Below are 20,613 nucleotides of genomic sequence, written 5' to 3'. Positions count from 1 at the left end.
AATCCAATACTTGCTTAAATTTTTAGGTACTGTTTTCAATTTTAATCTCATACTAGTAGATAGTATAGTTTATATTATTTACTGACGCTCCGTTTGTTTGGGCGTAAAATATTTTTCCGATAAAATGTTTTACCTATTTTCCAATGTTCGGTTGTGTAAAAAATGAGAAAAATATTTTACATGTAAAAATTTTTCCATTAATTAGATGAAAATAATTTACCCTTAAATCTTCCGAAAGTTATTTTCCAAAATGAACCCGCTGTCTTCTACTGCAATTTTTATTGATCAATTTCCTCGATTGTTAGTCCTGATTCACGTTCAATAACAATATTTTCAGATCTCTCCACCGTTTAGGCCCACCTACACTATTTTGTTGATTTCTGAAAATATTTTTAAGCGCCAACCAAACAACTGAAATAAAAGTTTGAAGTTTATTTACTGAAAAAATATTTACATGAAAAATATTTTACATGATAAAACATTTTATATCGTAAAACATTTTACATCGAAACAAACGGAGCATGGATCAAAGGTGTCTCATATGGTTCTTATATTTTCCTTTAAAGTAAAGGTGTCTCATATGGTTCATTGTGCTTTTTGGCTTTGGAAAAGAAAGCGTGGCCCCATGTATTTTCATTTAGACATTAGATAGATAGATTATTTTGAGTCAAGTGTACGATAAGAAATCCTTAATTTCTTATGCAATGAATATTATCAACTCAAAAGTCATAGTAATATCTACGCTATGAAAACGAAATTTGCAATGACTATTCAGTATTTACATGCCATTTTCCTTATTTCTTACGTCATTCTATCATTATTAAGTCAAACTTACTCGTATGTAGCTCGACTAATTCTAGAGGACTAATTCCACCATCCACTAATGAGGGGCCCAATTAAAGCTGAAGCAAAAGCCCGTATGATACGACCCGCTAAATATCTCATCTTGATAGATGATTTCCCCTCCCCACATCCTATAATTGCATTCAAAGACTACAAAACACTACTCTCTCTGTTTTCCAATGGTTATCCAAATGGATAAATGAATGTTCTCCCTTTCACATAAAGAGATCAAAAGTTGACCATTTCAAGCACACAACTGGTTTTTTGATCGGCGAAACAAAAATTCATAAAAACGCGATAATGGGTACATAGGTAAAAGGGCCTAGCTTAACATAAGCAACATGAAAAGCCATGAAGTCTATGCAAGGCAAGGAAAAGAGACAAATCTTCCAACGAAACGTTGAAAGAAGAAAAAGAAACAAGCATAAACTTATAACTGCATTATTAAAATTGCCATAGGAACGTGAGAGCACATTGCTGGCTTTTGCATTCTAGATGTAGGCTCAGTAGCTCACATATCCCGTAATCAATTCTTATGGCCGTTTACGAATTTCGAATAGTACCGACTGCCAGAACTTATGTGGGCATTAGGATTTGGATAAAAAAAAAAAATACATGGGACATTGCACAATGTCGATTCACAAATTGCTTTTCGGTTCAATACGTCTCAAATCTTAAACATAATCAGCTCATGAAATCCTAATCTATGATCTGTGAGCAAGAGATTAAGCGTTATCCAGTACTAGAAGTACCAGAAAATATCATAGAGATTCCCCACCTATGGACAACGACCAAACTTCATGGCCTTAAAGCATTGGATACAACATCTACTCTATTTGTAAATTATCTAAAAATGATAGTGGCATACTCAGCATGAGATGGTGACAGATCTAGTGTAGGAGTATAATCTAATGACATTATCTAAAATTTCAACTAACCTCATCAATTTCAACAACATAGGTGAAGGATAGCCGTTGCTTTCCACAACTTAAATTCTGGCCAAGTGCCCTTCATTGATTCCAAACGGACTTTATACTCGATGTTGACTTCCATAGCTTGGCCCCCACTTCTGTTTGGAGCATCTATTAAGTGCATCTGAATTAAATCATTTAAGCTGCAAGTGCAACGCTCCAGTGATAGATACCCGACATCTTGGTCTGATTCAACTGCATACAATCGAATAATTTTTTTTCCCTCGAGTACAATGGTAGCATTGCTTCCCTTAGCAATCTCTCTGCTGGAGACAGACTGTTTACCAATTGTGCGTCCATCTACACTTTCGTCCACTCTTTGATTGAGTTTCAACCATGGTCTCTCTTCAGATCCATCACCAAACGAGGTGCGGCCATTATTTTTTCCTGACTTCCGTCTTTTCTTTCTTTTTGTAGTCACGGTTCTTGCATTTAAGTCATTGGGCTGCTTATTCCCCTTACCGTCCACGCTAAACCTGCCGATGCGGCCGCACAAGCGGAGGGATTGCTCGCGTTTCATTTGGGAGCGGACGTTGAGCATCGTGCAGTGGTAGGTGAGGGAAGCAAAGGCAGAGAGGTTGAGGGTGCCGATGGTGCTGAAGACGTATGCGAAGGTCGGGAGGAACCCTGGGGCCAACCATGGCGATCGAGTACGATCACACATCCATCAACAACGTACTTCAATCATAATCAAGGTACATCCATATTTACATTTGTACACAAGTTAGAAGTGATGATCAATTACGATCACACATCCATCCATCAGTCAGTAGGACGCAATACCGGGCATTCTGCAATCTCATGTATTCTGTTGGAACATAAACATAAACTTAAACTACACTACACAGTCTACACTACCTTTGAAGTACTTGTTAAACCATTCTTGCTCTCTACAGTACTTATGCAGGACTTTATACACTTCCATCAACAATTTCGGAAATCGACTCCTAAAATAGCCATCAAATACCGGTTGTAGAGTATCCTAAAATGAACACCAGTAATCAAACTAGTATCACCTACAATGGAATGACAAGACTGATCCTCGAAATCTTAAAAGATTGGTAATTATGTACCAATACCAATTCGGCAAAGGAAGAGTACAAAGCAGAACAAATTCTATGCATGCAGTAGTCAAAGTTTGAAAGGGAACTCAATTTTTTCAAATATCTCCAAATGTTGGCATGAGAAGTGACCTGAATTTCACGATGAAGATCGAAGAAATGATTCTTCTTGTTCCGGATGAATCGGAGTAAGTCACGAACACGGTCATAGTAATAACACCTTTGGTTGTCGATTTCATTAAGCAATGCTGGTTCTATCTTTTTGTCCCATTCTAATAGTACCATGTTTTTGCCTCGTTCTGATCCTGGTATTATGCCTAAAACACGGGGAGCTCTGTGCTCTAATTCTTTTAAAATAGCAGATCCAAAGTCTTCCTGTTGTACCCTATCGCTCGCATCACGAAGAAACGATAATCCCTTATCAGAATCCCAAAACATTGGATGAATAAGCACCTTCGATGCCTTTGGCCTGCAAAAAATTTTGACTCATAAAAATTTGTTTTACAAAAATGAACTTAAAGAAAAAGAACTAAAAATCCCTCAAAAGCGAATAAGATCAGTGTACTAAATGCAAAAGCTGCTGTAAGTATAGTCAATAACAAAGTTGGAATGTGCCTTACCTTACGTATCACTTAAGGTTACTGTATTATCTTTTCATTGGGTAAAAAAACTTTTACAAATACTAAAAAGGAAGTATAATGGTCTTTTAAGCTCGTAAACTGTATGAAACAGCTTAGACAATTTTTAGTTGTCTATTTTAGTCGTTTTAGGCTAAAACACAAAAGCACAAAAGCTTGTCATTCTATCTATAGCACAAAAAGGCTCTACTTTTCAGCTCAAACAGCTTAGATTTTTGTAGCCCCACCCTCGCTATAAAAAGAATACGCGACTTCTTAGCGCAAACAACTTTGCTTTTCTTTAGCTGGCGTTTTTCTTAGAATTTAGAAAGCAAAAAAACTTGACTTTTTAGATATATCAAACGCAGCCTTAGTGGTCCCTCTTCACAGCAAAAAAAGAAACAGCTACGCATCTTGCCGTCTCCAAACGGCATGGAGGACAACATATTGAAGAGGCGACAAGTCATAACTATTGTTGTGTAGTCATCAAGGCAACAATCTCCTTGCATCTTGCGGCAATACCGCCATCTGATCCAATAAATGGTCAAACAAATCCACAGCTTCTGGAATATGCTTCACTAAGAAGAGTTTAACTTTGCCCTTCACAATGTTCATGTCGCGCTCAAGAGGGCCACCAAACAGATGTTTACCACCGGTGATACAGTAAAAGAGGACACAGCCTAAGCTAAACACATCCATAGCACGCGTTTGGTGCCCATAGAGAAGCAGTTCAGGAGCTTACCATCCTGAAGTTCCACAACCTGTAACAGCTAATGAAATAAATAATTTGAATAGGAATAGTGAAAGTGTATGTGAAAAAATACACTACCATATATAATTTAGATGTATACCATTGGGTGGTGGTTAGCATTTCCCATATAGTACTGTATATATCAACAAAAATCAAACCTTAATATTTTTTATTTGAACTACAGAACACGCCATTGGCATATCTAATACCTTGAAGCGATGCTACCAGTAATCTATGGGAAACAAGTGGGATCATGCAATATTTCTAGAGAATATTGGCAATTAATTAATTTCCACGAACTAAGGGGCCGTTCTATATAAATTATAAATTTCCACATTATTAGGGGTACTAGAAAATTATTAGTAATAAGTTTCTATACACAAGTAAGAAATCAAGAAAAAAATTGGTTGCAAGAAGGTTTAAAATCTAGCAAAGCAAATCAAGTGGTAGATTCCATCTGACCATAAAGATTCAAACAGAGGATCTATGCAGTTGTTGCCATAATAGCTAGTCGAGAATACTTGCCAGTAGCATGATTGCCTAAGGAAGATTTATCCCCCCACAAGACGCTTGTTGATACCCATATCAGAAAGCTTTGCACATACAGATCCTTTTTAACTATCAACACATTTTGAGGCTTCAAGTTTCGATGAACCATCCCTAATTCATGCAAATGCAAAAGCCCAGAAACCATATCCCTGTATTACAAAAGGAAATAAAATCATATCAAGCAAATACAGAGATAAAAAATGATACTCCCACACATAGTAGTGTGTGTGGAGTTTGTGTTAGTATCATTTTTGATCTCCGTATTTGCTTGATATGATTTTATTTCCTTTCGTAATACAGGGATATGGTTTCTGGGCTTGTGCATTTGCATGAATTGGGGATGGTTCATCAAGACTTGAAGCCTCAAAATGTGTTCATGGTTAAAGAAGGATCTGTATGTGCAAAGCTTTCTGATATGGGTATCAACAAGCGTCTTGTGGGGGATAAATCTTCCTTAGGCAATCATGCTACTGGCAAGTATTCTTGACTAGCTATTATGGCAACAACTGCATAGATCCTCTATTTGAATCTTTATGGTCAGATGGAATCTACCACTTGATTTGCTTTGCTAGATTTTAAAACTTTTTGCAACCAATTTTTTTCTCGATTCCTTACTTGTGTTCAGAAACTTATTACTAATAGTTTTCTAGTACCCCTAATAATGTAGAAATTTATGATTTATATAGAACGACCCCTTAGTTTGTGGAAATTCCAGAATCAATGCAGAGAACCATGAAATAGATCCAGTCTGCTTAAAGTTGACCGACTGAGAGATAAGTTGAATTCCAACTAACCTCATCAATACAAAAATTATACTGGCACACTTAGCATGAGATGGTGACAGATCTAGTGTATAATCTAAGGACATCATCTGAAATTTAAACTAACCTCATCAATTTCCACAACGCAGGTGAAGGATAGCCATTGTCTTCCCACAATTTAACTTCTGGCAAAGTGCCCTTCATTGATTGCAAATGGACTTTATACTGAATATTGACTCACATAGCTGGTCCCCATTTGTGGTTGGAGCATCTAAGAACTGCATCTGAATTAAATCATTTAAGCTGCCAGTGCAACGCTCTAGTGCCAGATACACGAAATCTTTGTCTTCTTCAACTCCACAATCGAACAATGTTTGAATGTCTATCTGATACACAAAGATTCTGGTATTCTTTGTTAGCAACATCGTGATAGGCGTTGACAAGACGTTTCACAGCAACAGGACGAACTTCATGAGTACCCTCAAGCACAATGGTACCATTGCTTCCCTTAGCAATCTCTCCATTGGAGACAAAAAGTTTACCAATTGGCATCCATCTACACTTTTGTCCATTCCTTTATTGAATTTCTCGTCAGATCCAACACCAGATGAGGTGGGATCCGAGGACCCTGCCGAGCGGCACCCCTGTCGCGCGGGTGCCGAGCAGCCAATCCGGCCGTTCATCTTGGAATCAACGGCCCGGATCGAAACATCTTTTTCCTTTTCCTTTTCTTTTTTTTTAAAATCCGTTCCGTACCTTTGCATCCGGGCTGTCCAAAACACTTTTGGATGGTCGAGATGCGCTCGGCACCCCTGCCAAGCAGGGTCTCCCGGTCCGATGAGGTGCGGCCATTATGTTTTCTTGAATGTTTGAATGTTTCTTGTTGGAGTCACAGTTACGAGGATCCGCCCGGAGATCAGATTGGAATCCGATCTCCATCCCCGATCCTCTCCGATTTGTCCCCGTATACTAGAAAAATCTATTTTTTTAATAAAAAATCCGCCTCCAATTTGTCCCCGAATACTCTGTTTGATAAAAAAATCTAGTTTTTTTTTTCAAATTCGGATATCCGAATCTTAGATCAGATCCCCGTTCTCCGTTTGGGGCGGGGACGGAGGACCAAAAATATATCCGATATGGGATTGGGGCGGATTCGGAGGTCGGGTCGGTGGAGGGTTTGGATTTGGATTCGGATATGTCAATGTCCGCCTCCGATCCGCCCCGTTGCCATCCCTAAAGAAGGAAGAGATGGCCGCCGCGCCTCTACTGTCCACAGCGGCGGAGTGGTTGTTGGACAGTGACTTTTGCAGGGCTTTCGTCAGGGTTTCGGTGTTGCGCGCGAAGGCTTCGGAGATCCACGAGTTGAACCACGGCTCGATGCTCGCCCAATTGTCCAAGGATTGCCATCTAGATACTACTATATCCTCTCAATTAAATCTCATTTTCGCGTAAACTGGTTCAGACACTCCAATTACTAAAAAAAAAAATCTATGGTGGGTTTTGTTTGTTTTTTGAAAGAATAATAGGGTGCGGAAAGGAATGGATAAGAGATGTGAGTGAAATTTTCCAGTGGAGTTGGGAGTCCAATGATAAGTCCACAAAGGTGGACCAAAGCAGAGATGAGAGAGTGAAAGAGAGGTGAGGAAGAAATAGAGGAGAGAGAGAGAGAGAGAGAGAGAGAGAGAGAGAGAGAGAGAGAGAGAGAGACAGAGACAGAGACAGAGAGAGAGAGAGAGAGAGAGAGAGAGAGAGAGAGGGAGGGAGGAGGAGAGGGAGGAGGAAGAAGGAGATGTTGGCGTCGGCGAAACGGCGGATCTCGATTAAAACCCCCAATTACCAAATGGAGGAGGAGGACGACGACGACGACGACAACTGAGGTACTTCTTCGGTGAGAGTGGAACTGTGGATGTGGGAGAAGGAGAAGTAGTGGAGGTCCTGGAGGAAAAGAGAACGATAAGAAGTTGCCGATGGGAGGGAGTGGGAGGAGAAGTAGGAGTGGACCAATTCATATAGGATTGTGAATTTGGCACTCTAAAAATTGATGGAGGAGCTCCAAAATTGAACTGTGTTGATGTACAAAACGACGTCGTTTTGGAGCCCCACCATCAATTTTTAGAGCGCTAAAATCAATTTCCAATCATATATTACTCCTACTAGTAAAGCCTTTTTGGCTGAGAGTTTTTCCACTTTTATCTCCTAAACTATGCATTTTTTCCTCACTTAGTCCATAATCTATCAATTTGATGATTTCATCCCCTCAACTAACATACCGTTACCTACTGAGTTCTTTATATATTAAAAATATGGTTAAAAATTAAGCACACTAATTTTTAATCCTTGTGAACCGGTGTGAAAATCTTATTCTTCTGATCATTTTATGTTAAAAGGTTATAATTAATTTTTCTTTCTAGAGCTCTCATAATCAAGTACCTGCTCTAAAGGGTCCCAAATAAAAAAACATATATTTAATTATGATAGCCCTAGAGATAAAAATTAATCATGACTTTTTAAAATAATATGATCAGAAAAATAAGATTTTTACACCATTCCAAACGGATTGAAAATTCGAGCACTTAATTTTTTTAAAATGTTTATATACTAAAAAATATGGTTACAAAATTAAGTGTTTCAATTTTCAATCTGTTGAAACCAGTGCGAAGGTCTTATTTTTCTAATCATTTTATCTTAAATGGTCATAATTAATTTTTACCTCTAAGACTCTTATAATAAAGTATATGTTATACAGGATCCCAAATAGGCCTTACAGGGCATTTTCTGTCTAAATTCCTAACTTCCGTTATCTATTGAATTAAGTAGATAACGGTATGATAGTTGATGGGATGAAATCGTTAAATTGATAGTTTAAGGACTAAATAGAGAAAATGCGCATATTTTCTGGATAAAAAGAAAAAAAACTCTTATAAAAAAAATTAAGTTTAGACCATAATTTTTTTACTTTTCCTCTCTCACACAGCACTCTCCCTCCACCGAATTCTCTCTCTCCCACTTTCTAGATCTTGAGGGATTTTCCTAGGGCTTGTAGTCTTGGAGGAGAAGGAAAATCATGGAAATACAAAATCTTGAATTTAAAGGGGTAAAGGTGAATCTTAGGACAAGATGCTGTGAGTAGGGTTCTCTTGCTTGCTAAGTGTGTATATAAGTCTCAATCTCATATTTCTCGATCAAATTTTGATGATCTGAACCGTTCAATATGTTTAAAATGTGATTTTAAAAGTACTCACAAGAAATCGACAAAAAAATGACCAAAAAGAATTTGATCTGAGCAGTTTTTCATAAATGCTTACATAAACTGTTTTATGAAAAACTGCAAGGATCAAACCCTTCTCGATATTTTTTTAACCTGATTTTTTAGCGAATACCCTTAAAAATACATTTTAAACACATTGAACAGTTCGGATCATCAAAATTTGACTGAAAACTATGAGGTGTTTTTTTAAGGTATTCTTAGAACCGCTGTGTGTGTGTATCTATGTATGTGTGTGTGTGTGTGTGTGTGTGTGTGTGTGTATATATATATGTATATATATATATATATACAGTCCGGATCAAGTCCACACCCTTACGGTCCGCACCCGTCCGCACCTCCCCTTTCCCGATTGAATTTCGATGATTCGAGCCGCTCAATGTGTTCAGAACGTGATTTTAAAGGTACCCGCGAGAAATCAGCAAAAAAAATGACCAGGAAGGGCTTGATCTGAGCAGAGCAGTTTTTTTCTGAACCGTTTAGAAAAAAACTGCCCAGATCAAGCTTCCCAATCATTTTTTTTGCTGATTTCAGGTGGGTACCCCTAAAATCACGTTTTGATCACATTGAGTGGCTCGGATCATCGAAATTCAATCGGAAAATGTGAGAAATGGGGTGGTGCGGACCGGAGCTCCGGTCCGCACCTCCTGACTTGATCTTGACTGTATATATAATATTATATATATATTATAAGGACCTTCCTTTCCCGATAGAATTTCGATGATCCAAGCCTCTCAATGTGTTCAGAACGTGATTTTAAAAGTACCTGCGAAAAATCAGCAAAAAAAAATGACCGGAAAGGCTTCATCCAAGCAGTTTTTGTTTATTTTTTATCAAATGGTTTAAATAAAAATTGCTCGGATGAAGTCATTTCGATCTTTTTTTTTGCTGATTCCTTGCTGGTACTCTTAAAATCACGTTCTGAGCACATTGTGCGGTTTGAATCATCGAAATTCGAACGGAAAATGGGAGAAATGGAGAGGTCCTTTAATTTAACTAAAATAAGGACATTCTCATTTGAAAATGACGCTGTGTATATATATACTAGGTGATTGGTTCGTGCCAGCACGAGGAGTTTCGTGCCTAGTTTTCTAAATTTAAGCTATTTACAGTAGAATATGGTTTGGAGGTAGTCTGCATATATTTGCATGTACTTATAAGTCATAGTTGATTTAGTTACACAAGGAGAGAGTGCAGGAGTTTAAAAGCAAATCATGCAAACCAAAAAATTTGTTTTCAAAGTTCTAGGATAGTGAAGCTAACAATAGACACGGTCGCACATCATATAAGCTAAGTCAAAAGCAGTCTTTGTTACTTTCTTCTACAATTATGCAATACTATAATTAACACATTCTGAAATAAGTTTGTAAAGACCAAGACCTTCACTTTATATATATTGACTCAGATTTCATCACAATAAACAGAAAGCAAGAGATGCTACCGCACAAGTTAAAGCTTTCTATACTGTCTTTTACTATCGTCACCTGTGTCAAATGCAACATAGCATTACCAAATGTTCATAACCATTCAAATATTCTTTCATTATCTTGTATTGCATCAAACACCACAACCCTAACTTCGTGGTTTGCCGGCATTGCAACAAAGATAAAACCTGTCCATTCGAGCTGTAACGCTTCAATAAACTCACCAAAGATAGGATAGTTGAGAGACATATTATTATAATGAATGGTCCAGGTTCATTTGCCCATTCTGATTGAAATCTCATCCAAGCTTAAATTATGAAGAACCGGAGATAGTTTTCGAACAAATTCCTGCACAATAATGAATGGTAGCTTAAATTAGTAATTAAGAAATAAAACATAACTAATTTATCAATGTCTAATATTCAAGTAACAAAACACATTAACAAATTCTATTAACTTAGACCTTGGCATTAAAGATTTCTGATCGGAATTTTGACTGCCAAGAAACCCCCAACAGCTCTTGAGATCATCTGGAACCATCTACGCTTTAAGAGACGAAGAGAGAAACCAAAGATCCAAACGCGTGCACGATATCAATAAATTATAACCGGAAAGATGAAACTACCCCGAATGGCATAACCAAAGGCTCTCCAATTTGAGGGGCACAATTGAAAAGATTGGCAAAAGATAAAGTCTAAGAGGAGAGAACAACCTGTAACTTGCTAAGCTATTTTTTTATTTTATTAATTAATTTAATAAATGGGTGGTCCGGATTTAAGATTCCGGTGTTCTTTGGAAGCAACTGGACGACCTTCATAAGTTCCCTCGAGTACAATGGTACCATTGCTTCCCATAGCAATCTCTCTGTTGGAGACAAACAATTTACCAATTGTGCATCCATCTACACTTTCGTCCACTCCTTGATTGAGTTTCTCATCAGATCCAACACCAGATGAGGTACGGCCGTTACTTTTCCTTGGCCTCTTTATTTTCTTTCCTTTGGGAGGCACGGTTCTTGCGTTTAAGTCATTGGGCTGCTTATTCCCCACACCGTCTTTCCTAGCATTTAACGTGAAAGGGATGAGGAGGTCGTAGAGCCATTTGATGGGCTTGAAGGTGAAAGGTAGGCCGAGTATGGTTGCCCTGAGGATGGGGATGAAGACGAAGATGCCTGTGAGAGCGACGTGGAGGATGGTCAGGAGGACGACCAGGAGGACGTCGGGGATGGTGACGATGGTCATGACGAGGATGCCTGCGCCAGTGACGAGGAGGGATTTCGTCGGGTAGAGGAGAAAGAAGAAGCTGGTGATGAGACAGCCGAGGAAAATGTAGATTCTAAAGTTCTCGGGGAAGTATAGGAAGCTCGTGCTGAAGAATACGAAGTTAAGGATATGATGTAGAGGGCATTAGGGACGTTGAGGGTGTGGAATTTCGTCATGTACCCGTAGAGGAGAAGGAAGCTGGGGATGAGACAGCCGAGGAAAATGCAGACTCTTAAGCTCACGGAGAGGTAATAGAAGTTCGCGGCGATGAATCCGAAGAGAAGGATGGGGGCATCCTTGAGGGTGTGGGAGGAGTAACTCACTTTTTTTAAGGATGTCGTCATATTCTGTGTAGTAGTACGTATATAATGGAGAGAGAGAAGATGGGGTTTTTTATATCTGCCAATTCTGTGGGTGGACTGTGGAGTGGAGGATTTCGATTCTTGAAGATCCGCCGATGGAGATGAAGGATCAAAAAAATGTATGTAATTGAGAGAGAGAGGGGGAGGAGGATGGGTTTTTTGAGAGAGAAGGAGGACAATGGGTTTTGATTTTGAAGGCTCCTGTGGAACCAGTTTGATCAAGTTTGTGGCTATGAGGATTTAGGTGTGGTCGGTATATGGGGCCACGCCGGTGCGCCCGCTAAATATCTCATCTTGATAGTTGATTGATGAATTTCTCCCCCTCTTATGCATTCAAACACTACAATAATTACAGGATATTACAATTAATCATGTGAGGTTCCAAACTTCTAGTCCGCAACAATCTAAATAAACTACTAGTAAATAACGAAAAACTACTATGCAGGAGAACCCTTAAGCAACTATTTTCCTCCGATAAAATTTGACTTCAATTCTTGACCGTAAAGAATATACAAGACTGGCCATTTAAAGAAAAAACAAAAACGGAAGGATAAGAGAGTAATTTTACTTACCACCTTCACTAGGCAATTGCTTCCTAGAGAGGGTTATGAGGATTTTCTTAAACACACACACACACACACACACACACACACACACTTAACCCAAATTTCCGATGTGGGAGTCAACCCAGATCACAGGCCCAAGAACCTTATCCATATACTAGCATGATTATAATGATCGGACTAACGGGCCTAAGACTTGGATCTAGCTCCCACATGGGGGCGGGCCAAGACTCTGTCTTTTTTTGTTTTAACATGGAAGGGTAAGAGGGTAATTTCACTTACCACCTCCACTCGGCAATTGCTGACTAGGGAGGGGTATGAGGACCCTTTTAAACACACACACTTAACCCAAACTCCCGATGTATGAGCCGAAGATTGGCCACTTTAACTAGTTCGTAGTTTTTTTTTTTTGTCACACTTTATATATCAGCGAGGGTTAGCGGAGTGTTAGTATATTAGTTAACAGGTGGTTCAGAGGCTGTACATAATTCTGAACCCCAAACCTGCCCCTCGTGCGGCTTGAACTTAGGCTCCATGGGGCCATGAGACAATCAATTTTGCCAAAGCTTGATTTCTCAGCTAGTTCAAGTTGATTAGACAAACACTAATACTCTTCTCTGTTTTCCGATGGCTATCCGCATGGATAAGTGAGTGTTCTCCCTTTCACATTAAGAGATCAAAAGTTTACCATTTCAAGTACATAACTTTTTTTGTGATCGGCAAAACGAAAATTTATAAAAACGCAATAACGGATACATCGAGGGAAAAGGGCCTAGTCTAACATAAGCAACATGAAAAGCCATGAAGCAGAATGAAAGGCGAGGAAAAGAGACAAATCTTCCAACGAAACGTTGAAGGAAGAAAAAGAAACTAGAAAATTACACCATAAGCAACCACCCTTGCTCCAACACCAAGCACTACCAGCATCTTAAAATCTGAGATTAATAAGTCTATGGTAGATTCTTGTGAATTTTGAAGGATTGTAGATTCTGGGCATGGAGATTTCGAACGATTGGGGTTGAAAGCTGAGAAAGAAAAATAGATTAAAATGTACGTCCTCATTTTGTCGCAATAATAAATTGATTTGTAGTTCTTTACCAAATGAGAGATTTGAAACATGAGGATATGGTTGTTATGCTTCAGTTTTGCACAAGGATAAATATGAAAACGTATACTTTCAGTCCGATCATATTCCATCCATGTGAAACAAATATGGTACTAATAACAATCCTTTCTTTTAATCCGGTGTTAAACAAAACATGAAAATTACCAATCTCATCTCATTATCAATCCTAATCTTAATCGCATCTCCTTACGAATCTCACTCATCTGTCGCAATTCTCAAACAAGGCAACTGGACATTTGATGTAGAGTTTTCGTGACAGGGCTGAGTTGGAGAGAGAAGAAAATAGAAGGAAAGAAAAAACTCAGCCCTCCCAAAACACTTGGTTGTATAGTGGAGAGAAATCCTCCCTGCGGGCAATAATAAGAGGATGATTAATGTTTAGAACCGATTTGGACAAGTTTGCTTGATTTCTCCAATTTTGTCCTTCGGCTGGGTGGATTCATATTGTGGGCTGGGGGTAGTTCTGTCTTTTCGCATGTTTTGGTGGTGGGGGCCACAAACTGTTCATGCACTATTCATTCGATTTCCAGATTAGTAAAATAGGTTTTCGGACTTCTTTCATTATTCCGTTTGCATCCTTAAAAATTGGCTTGGTTTTATTTTTTTGTGTCCGGTATTTTTCCGTTTTGTAAGGTTATTTTCGTCATTCTCGTTTTTTGCCATTCTCCCTTTTTGTGTCATCTCTATCGTCTCTTTCTTCATTCACTTTGAGACGTTTCTGTTTGCTTTCGTTTCAGTAATTTTCCCTTCCATTTTTGTTTTCCGTCAATCCATCCGGTTGGGTCTCATGTTCCGTTGTAAATCAGTTCGCTGTCCGGGTATTGATCTTTATGTTTTTTTTTATTTTTTATCAAAACATAATTTCGGAAATAGTCCAAAACCACAGATGTTTTTGGACCCATTTGCAAAGTTAAAATTCACTTTCAAAATCTCTCCCAAGGGGACGGATTTAGGGGAGAATTAATTATTGGCGACTGAGTCCTTACTATTTCACAAACAATTATGGCAGGTATATTCCACTAACTAAAATAAATACTTATTTTTCAAAGCAAAGTGATTTTCGCATTCTCTTTTTTATCATTCACACTCTCTTTTTTTCGTCTTTATTCATTTGAATTTACTATGTTGCCCTTTTTTAAACACATTTTTTCACACATCCAAGGACAACATTGTAATTTCATTTGGATAAAGACAAAAGATGGGGCGTGAATTGTAAAACAGAAAGTGTAAAAACCATTTCCCTTTTCAAATAAATACTTATTTTTTGAATTAAAAGTGATGTATTATGATCTGTCTCGTAAAACGAAAAATAAGTATTTAAAAAAAAAAAATCTTACCAGAATAGGGCCATATATAGTAAAATTGCATCTTCATTTATTTTCTCTGCTCTATCTTTCGAAAGATGCTTGAAGCAGGATACTGGTATCTTTACTTTTCTCAAGCAAAAGAATATGACACCATCCTTTCCCTTCATTTTATCTTAATAAAATCATTAATAACCAGACAATATCGAAAGATTGGTAGTATCCTGAATTTTCTTTCCTTTTTCTCTACCTAATCCTTGCTCTTTTTTCTCCTAGCTTGCCAAACGGACTGGATTCTAGCAGAGATGAAAACTAACAGTGAAACCCAATCAGTGAATCAAACCCAAGAGGGCAAGATCAAATTTTCCATAATCGAAAAAACCACAAAACGACTTTAAAAAAGAAGACGACGAAACAATCATTTTTCAAAATTCAAACCTCGTGTATTCTCCAACCTCGTGTATTCTGTTAGACACAACAACTTCAATTACTATAATCCAATTACAGCCGCATATTTACATTTGGGCACAAGTAAGAAGTGATGATCGATTACGATCACACATCCATCAGTGATCAGAAGGAAGAAATATCATGCATCCTGCAACCTCGTGTATTCTATTGGAGCATAAACTCAAACTACACTGCCTTTGAAATACTACTTGTTAAACCGAGGTTGCATTCTATTGGAGCATAAACTCAAACTACACTGCCTTTGAAATACTTGTTAAACCCTTTCTCCTCTCTACAGTACTGATGCATGACTTTATACACTTCCATCAACAAGTTCGGATACCGACTCCGAAAATAGCCATCAAATCCTTCATTTACTGGTCCAAGAATTTTCTGAAAAGAACACCATAATCAAACTAGTATCAACTACAATGGAATGATAAGACTGGTCCTCGAAAACTCAAAAGATTGGTACGTGGGTACCAATACCAATTTGGTAAAGAAAGCGTAGAAAGAAGAACAAGTATTTACTTCTATGTATGCAGCAGTCAAAGTTTGATAGGGAATTCAATTTGTCAAATATCTTATAACACATTTAACTCTTTAAGTGTACAAATTCAATTTCAAAGAGTTGGCATTAGAAATGAACCTGAATTTCAAGAGGAAGTTCTAAGTAATGATTCAGCTGGTTCCGCACGACTCGCACCAAGTCACGAACACTGTCATACTTATACCGCCTGTATTTTTTGATGTGGTTAAGGAATGCACTTTCCATCTTTCTGTTCCATTTTGAGCCAAAAGCCAGGGAAGATACGCTCTCTAATGCTTTTAAAATATCAGAGTTGGCTTTCCTTTCTTCCAGTCTTAACCTATCGCTCACATCATGGAGAAACCATAATCTCGTATCAGAATCCCAAAACAAAGGATGATTAAGCACCTCCGATGCCTTCGGCCTGCAAAAAATTAGACTCATAAAATGTGTTTAAAAAAATGAAATCAAAGAAAAAGAACTAAGAATCCTACAAAAGAGAATAAGATCCGTGTACTAAATGTAAGAGCTGCAATAACTATAATCAACAACCAAGTTGGAACGTGCCTTATGTCTCACTTAAGGTTACTGTATTATCTGTTGATTGGGCAAAAAAACTTTTTACAAATTCTAAAATGGAAGTATAATGACCTTTTAAGCCTATGAAACAGCCTAGACAGTGTTTAGTTGTCTATTTAGTCGTTTTAGGCTAAAACACAAAAGCTTGTCGTTCTATCTTAACACAAAAAAGCTCTACTTTTCAGCTCAAACAGCTTAGCATGGAGTCAATGACTAAAACAACTTTGCTATAAAAAGAATGCACTTTAGCCCAAACAATTTTGCTTTTCTTTAGCTGGCTTTTTCTTAGAATTTAGAAAGCAAAAAAACTTGACGATTTAGACATATCAAACTCAGCATTAGTGGTTCCCCTTCACAGCAAACAAAGAAATAGCTTAGCATCTCGCTGTCTCCAAATGGCACGGAGGACAACATATTGAAGAAGAGACAAGTCACAACTATTGCTGTGAAGTCATCAGGACAACGTCTTACCTTAATTCCGCATCCGTATCCAATAAACGGGATAACAAATCGACAGCTTCTGGAATATGCTCCACTAAGAAGAGGTCAACTTTGCCCTTCACAATGTTGTTGTCGCGCTCAAGACGGTCACCAAACGGATGTCCACCAGCGGTCATACAGTAACAGAGGACACAGCCTAAGCTAAACATATCAACAGCACGCTTTTGGCGCTCATTGAGAAGCTGTTCAGGAGCTTGCCATCCTGAACTTCCACAACCTGTAACAGATAATGAAATTAAATACTGAGCAATAGGATTAATAACAATAAACAATTTGAATGGGAATACTGAAGCTAGGTAGTTTATGTGAAAAAATACACTACCATATATAATTTAGATGTATACCCTGGGTTGGTGGTTAGCATTTCCCATATTATATATTTATATATATATATATATATATATATAAGCAAAATAAGCCTTGTGATTTTAGAATTGGACGACAGAACAAGCCATTTGCATATCTAATAACTTGATGAAGTGATGCTACCAGTAATTTATGGGAAACAAGTGGGATCATGCAATAGTTCTAGACAATAATGGCAATTAAAATAATTTCCACAAATTAAGGGCCGTTCTATATAAATCATAAATTTGAACATTATTATGGTTACTGGAAAATTATTACTAACAAATTTTTGTACACGAGTCAGAAATCAAAAAAATTGGTTGCATAAAGGTTTAAAATCTCGCAAAGCAAATCAAGTGGCAGATTCCATCGGACCATAAAGTAAATGGAGGATCTATGCGGTTGCAGCCATAATAGCTAGTCAAGAATACTTGCCAGTAGCATGATCGCTTAAGGAAGACTTATCCCCCACAAGACGCTTGCTGATACCCAAATCAGAAAGCTTTGCACATAAAGATCCTTCTTTCAATATCAGCACATTTTGAGGCTTCAAGTCTCGATGAACCATCCCCAATTTATGCAAATGCACAAGCCCAGAAACCACATCCCTGTATTACAAAAGAAAATAAAAGCAAATACTGAGATGCAGTCTAATTAAAAGGACAAGTTTTAAACCAGTGTGCTTAAAAAGATCAACAAGACATTAATCTAGCATAAACTTATAACTGCATTATTAAAATTGCCATAGGAACTTAAGATTACATTGCTGGCTTTCGCATTCTTGATGTAGCTCAATAGCTCACATATCCGGTCATCGATTCTTATATATGGCCGTTTACGAATTCCGAATAGTACTGGCTGCCAGAACTTATGTGGGCATTAGGAATTGGATAAAAAATACATGGGACATTGCACAATGCCTCTTTATGTGGGGTTAGGACTCCAAATCCGGCTTCCATCTCCCCCATCCAAACAAGCTGTAAAACGGGCTGTTTGGATGGAGGAGATGAAGGGGGATATGTAAGCCCCCTGATTTGTAGTCCGGCTCTCCATCAAATCCGGTGTTTGGTTCAGTTTTTTGAAAGGGGGAGATGAACACTGTAGAGGATCCATCTCTGGCTGAAGGTGGATTTGAGAAGGGGAGGTCCGACCCGTCGTTGGCAAATCCGGGGGTTTTTAGACGATTTTACCCCTCCAAATCCCCCTTTCGTTTATACTTTTTCATCTCATTTCTTCTTTCATCGTTCTGAAACCCATACCAACGAAGAGAGAGAAAAGGCTAGACCAACGGGCTGAGGTAAGACCAGACCAGAGAGAGAGAGAGGACTGGTGACTCCATCTCGACCTACTCGATCGATCTGTGCAAAACAAGAGAGCGAGAGAGAGAGAGAGAGAGAGACTTACGGCTGAAAACTGAACAGTTGAGTGGTGACGATCGGCGGTGATGATCGGCGGCCGACGAAGGCAGAGGAGTGGGTTGTGCGTGGGTGAATCCAGTGGATGGGGTTGTGCGTGGGTGAATCCAGTGGATTGGGTTTGGGACTTGGAGTATACTGTCGGTATACATATACATACATATATAAAAATGACTTTTAAATTGCCATTATTGTAAATATATATGATAAGTATAATAAATACAATTTTGGGGTTGGGAAATCAGGGGCTATAATAATTACATTGCAATTATTTGTATTTTAAACATTAAATTATACACAAGGGCAATTAAGTTATTTGATATCTTATCTTATCATATCCAACTTCCAAATTTTCCTTCTAAAAAAATCATCCAAACACTTCATTACAAATCCACTCTTCTTAAGAGGTGGGGCCACCCTTCGTAACATATTACACCTCATTACATATCCATCTTTATTCTATATCCACCCAAAACAAATCCTCCATCCAAACGGGAAAAGGAATGGATACATCTACTCTACTTGTAAATTGTAAGTAACACAATTTTCATTAAAAAATAGCATCAAATGGAATTCTACCCTGGAAGTCTGGAACAACAAGCTTCGAGGATTTGGTAGCACCTATCTTGTGGATGTAAAAAAGAAAAGAAAAGAAGAAGAAAACTGACGACCTAATGCAAAAATAACAGTAGAATACTCAGAGTATAATCTAAAAACTCAACTAACCTCATCAATTTGACCAATATGGTTGAAGGATAGCCCTTGTCTGTCCACAACTTAACTTCTGGAAAAGTGCCCTTCAAACGGACTTTAACTTCCGTAGCTTGGTCTTCACTAACTGTTGACCTTTGAATTAAATCATTTAAGCTGCAAGTGCAACGCTCCAGTGCTAGATACCAGAAATCTCGGTCTGATTCTATTCCATACAGTCGAACAATATTTGGATGGCCGTCCGATACACTAAGATTCAGGTGTTCTTTGAAAGCAACATCGTGACAGGCCTTGACAAGGCGTTTCACAGCAACCCGACGACCGTCATAAGTTCCCTCGAGTAGGATGCCATTGCTTCCCATATCAATCTCTCTATTGGAGACAAAAAATTTACCAATTTTGTGTCCATCTTCACTTGCGTCCACTCCTTGATTGAATTTCTCGTCAGATCGAACACCAGATGAGGCGCGGCGATTTTTTTTTCGAGACCTCTTTTTTTGCTTTCTTTTTGAAGTCACGGTTCCGGCATCGGAGCGCTCGGGGAAGTCCAAGTGCTCTCGGATGGTCTTGGGTTTGGTGAGGTCCACGATCATCTGGTACATGGAGGTGAAGAAAAGAATCAAGATGCAGAGGGTGAGGCCCAGGGGTTCGCGGAGCCATTGCTTGAAGGCGTCGGGGATGGGGATGACGTCTGCGCTGACTGTGACCATGAAGATGGGGATGATGTAGCTGAAGACTCTGCCGAGGATGGCGAGGGCGGAAAAGATGCCGACTTTGTGTTGGGGGGGGTTGGATTCGAGAGGGAGGTTGAGGGTGTGGGAGGAGGAACTCGCTGCTTTTGAGGAGGATGCCATATTATGTGCAGTAGGTATAGTCGAGTAGAAATTTCGAATTGGAAAGACCGGATCGAGGAGCAACTCGAGCGATTGAAATTGAACTGAAGATTCTAGGTGTCTGTTTGCGCGTAAAAGTGTGTGTGAGAGGGATAGAAAAGATGGGGGCGTATATATAAGGGTCATGGCGGGTATTCGGACAACTATTTTGGGTCAACTCTCACTCAAAACAAAAATGCTGCTGGTACAGCATTTTTGACAGCATTCAATAAAAAGTGGACGCGTGTAAAATTGTACCTTCTCTCTGTAGTCTTTTTTTCCAACGTATGCCGGGTATTTTCATCAATTGACAGCCTGTTATCTTCATCATCAAATGACTATCCTTTTT

At 38.6% G+C, this 20,613-nt stretch overlaps 1 protein-coding gene, 1 long non-coding RNA gene and 1 pseudogene across 3 annotated transcripts; all 3 read right to left on the bottom strand.

Annotated features, from left to right (window-relative positions):
- Window positions 1-3,353: 3,353 nt before the first annotated feature.
- LOC131304108 (serine/threonine-protein kinase/endoribonuclease IRE1a-like) lies at window positions 3,354-12,019 on the bottom strand (annotated as a pseudogene).
- Window positions 10,458-10,920, bottom strand: LOC131304109 (uncharacterized). Its single transcript, XR_009192308.1, has 2 exons — window positions 10,706-10,920; window positions 10,458-10,590 (listed from the first exon to the last, which is right to left on the bottom strand). It is a non-coding gene; the product is annotated as an uncharacterized LOC131304109 (long non-coding RNA).
- Window positions 12,020-15,280: 3,261 nt separating the features above from the next.
- LOC131304105 (serine/threonine-protein kinase/endoribonuclease IRE1a-like) lies at window positions 15,281-20,362 on the bottom strand. Of its 2 annotated transcripts, none has more exons than XM_058331210.1 (6): window positions 19,408-20,362; window positions 17,702-17,874; window positions 16,889-17,135; window positions 15,959-16,262; window positions 15,545-15,702; window positions 15,281-15,329 (listed from the first exon to the last, which is right to left on the bottom strand). In XM_058331210.1, the coding sequence occupies exons 1-5, from the start codon at window positions 20,244-20,246 to the stop codon at window positions 15,556-15,558; spliced, it is 1,710 nt and encodes a 569-aa protein (XP_058187193.1). In that variant the 5' UTR covers window positions 20,247-20,362; the 3' UTR covers window positions 15,281-15,329; window positions 15,545-15,555. The 2 variants fall into 2 exon arrangements, with proteins under 2 accessions (XP_058187193.1, XP_058187194.1); XM_058331211.1 differs by having other exon boundaries at window positions 15,281-15,504; window positions 15,570-15,702.
- Between the last annotated feature and the right edge of the window lie 251 nt (window positions 20,363-20,613).

This window comes from Rhododendron vialii, chromosome 10a, assembly GCF_030253575.1.
Source record: "Rhododendron vialii isolate Sample 1 chromosome 10a, ASM3025357v1".
Classification (NCBI taxonomy): domain Eukaryota; kingdom Viridiplantae; phylum Streptophyta; class Magnoliopsida; order Ericales; family Ericaceae; genus Rhododendron; species Rhododendron vialii.
Note: the sequence above shows the minus strand (reverse complement) of the source record. Positions and strands in the feature narration are given on the sequence as shown.

What these genes read in the sequence shown, in the direction of transcription:
- LOC131304105 (XM_058331210.1), bottom strand. Translation starts at nt 20,246, where the DNA reads ATGGCATCCTCCTCAAAAGCAGCGAGTTCCTCCTCCCACACCCTCAAC. An exon ending in CTTAAGCGATCATGCTACTG is followed by an intron (nt 17,136 to 17,701) that starts GCAAGTATTCTT and finishes TATCTGTTACAG; the next exon opens with GTTGTGGAAGTTCAGGATGG. An exon ending in AACTTCCTCTTGAAATTCAG is followed by an intron (nt 15,703 to 15,958) that starts GTTCATTTCTAA and finishes TGTTCTTTTCAG; the next exon opens with AAAATTCTTGGACCAGTAAA.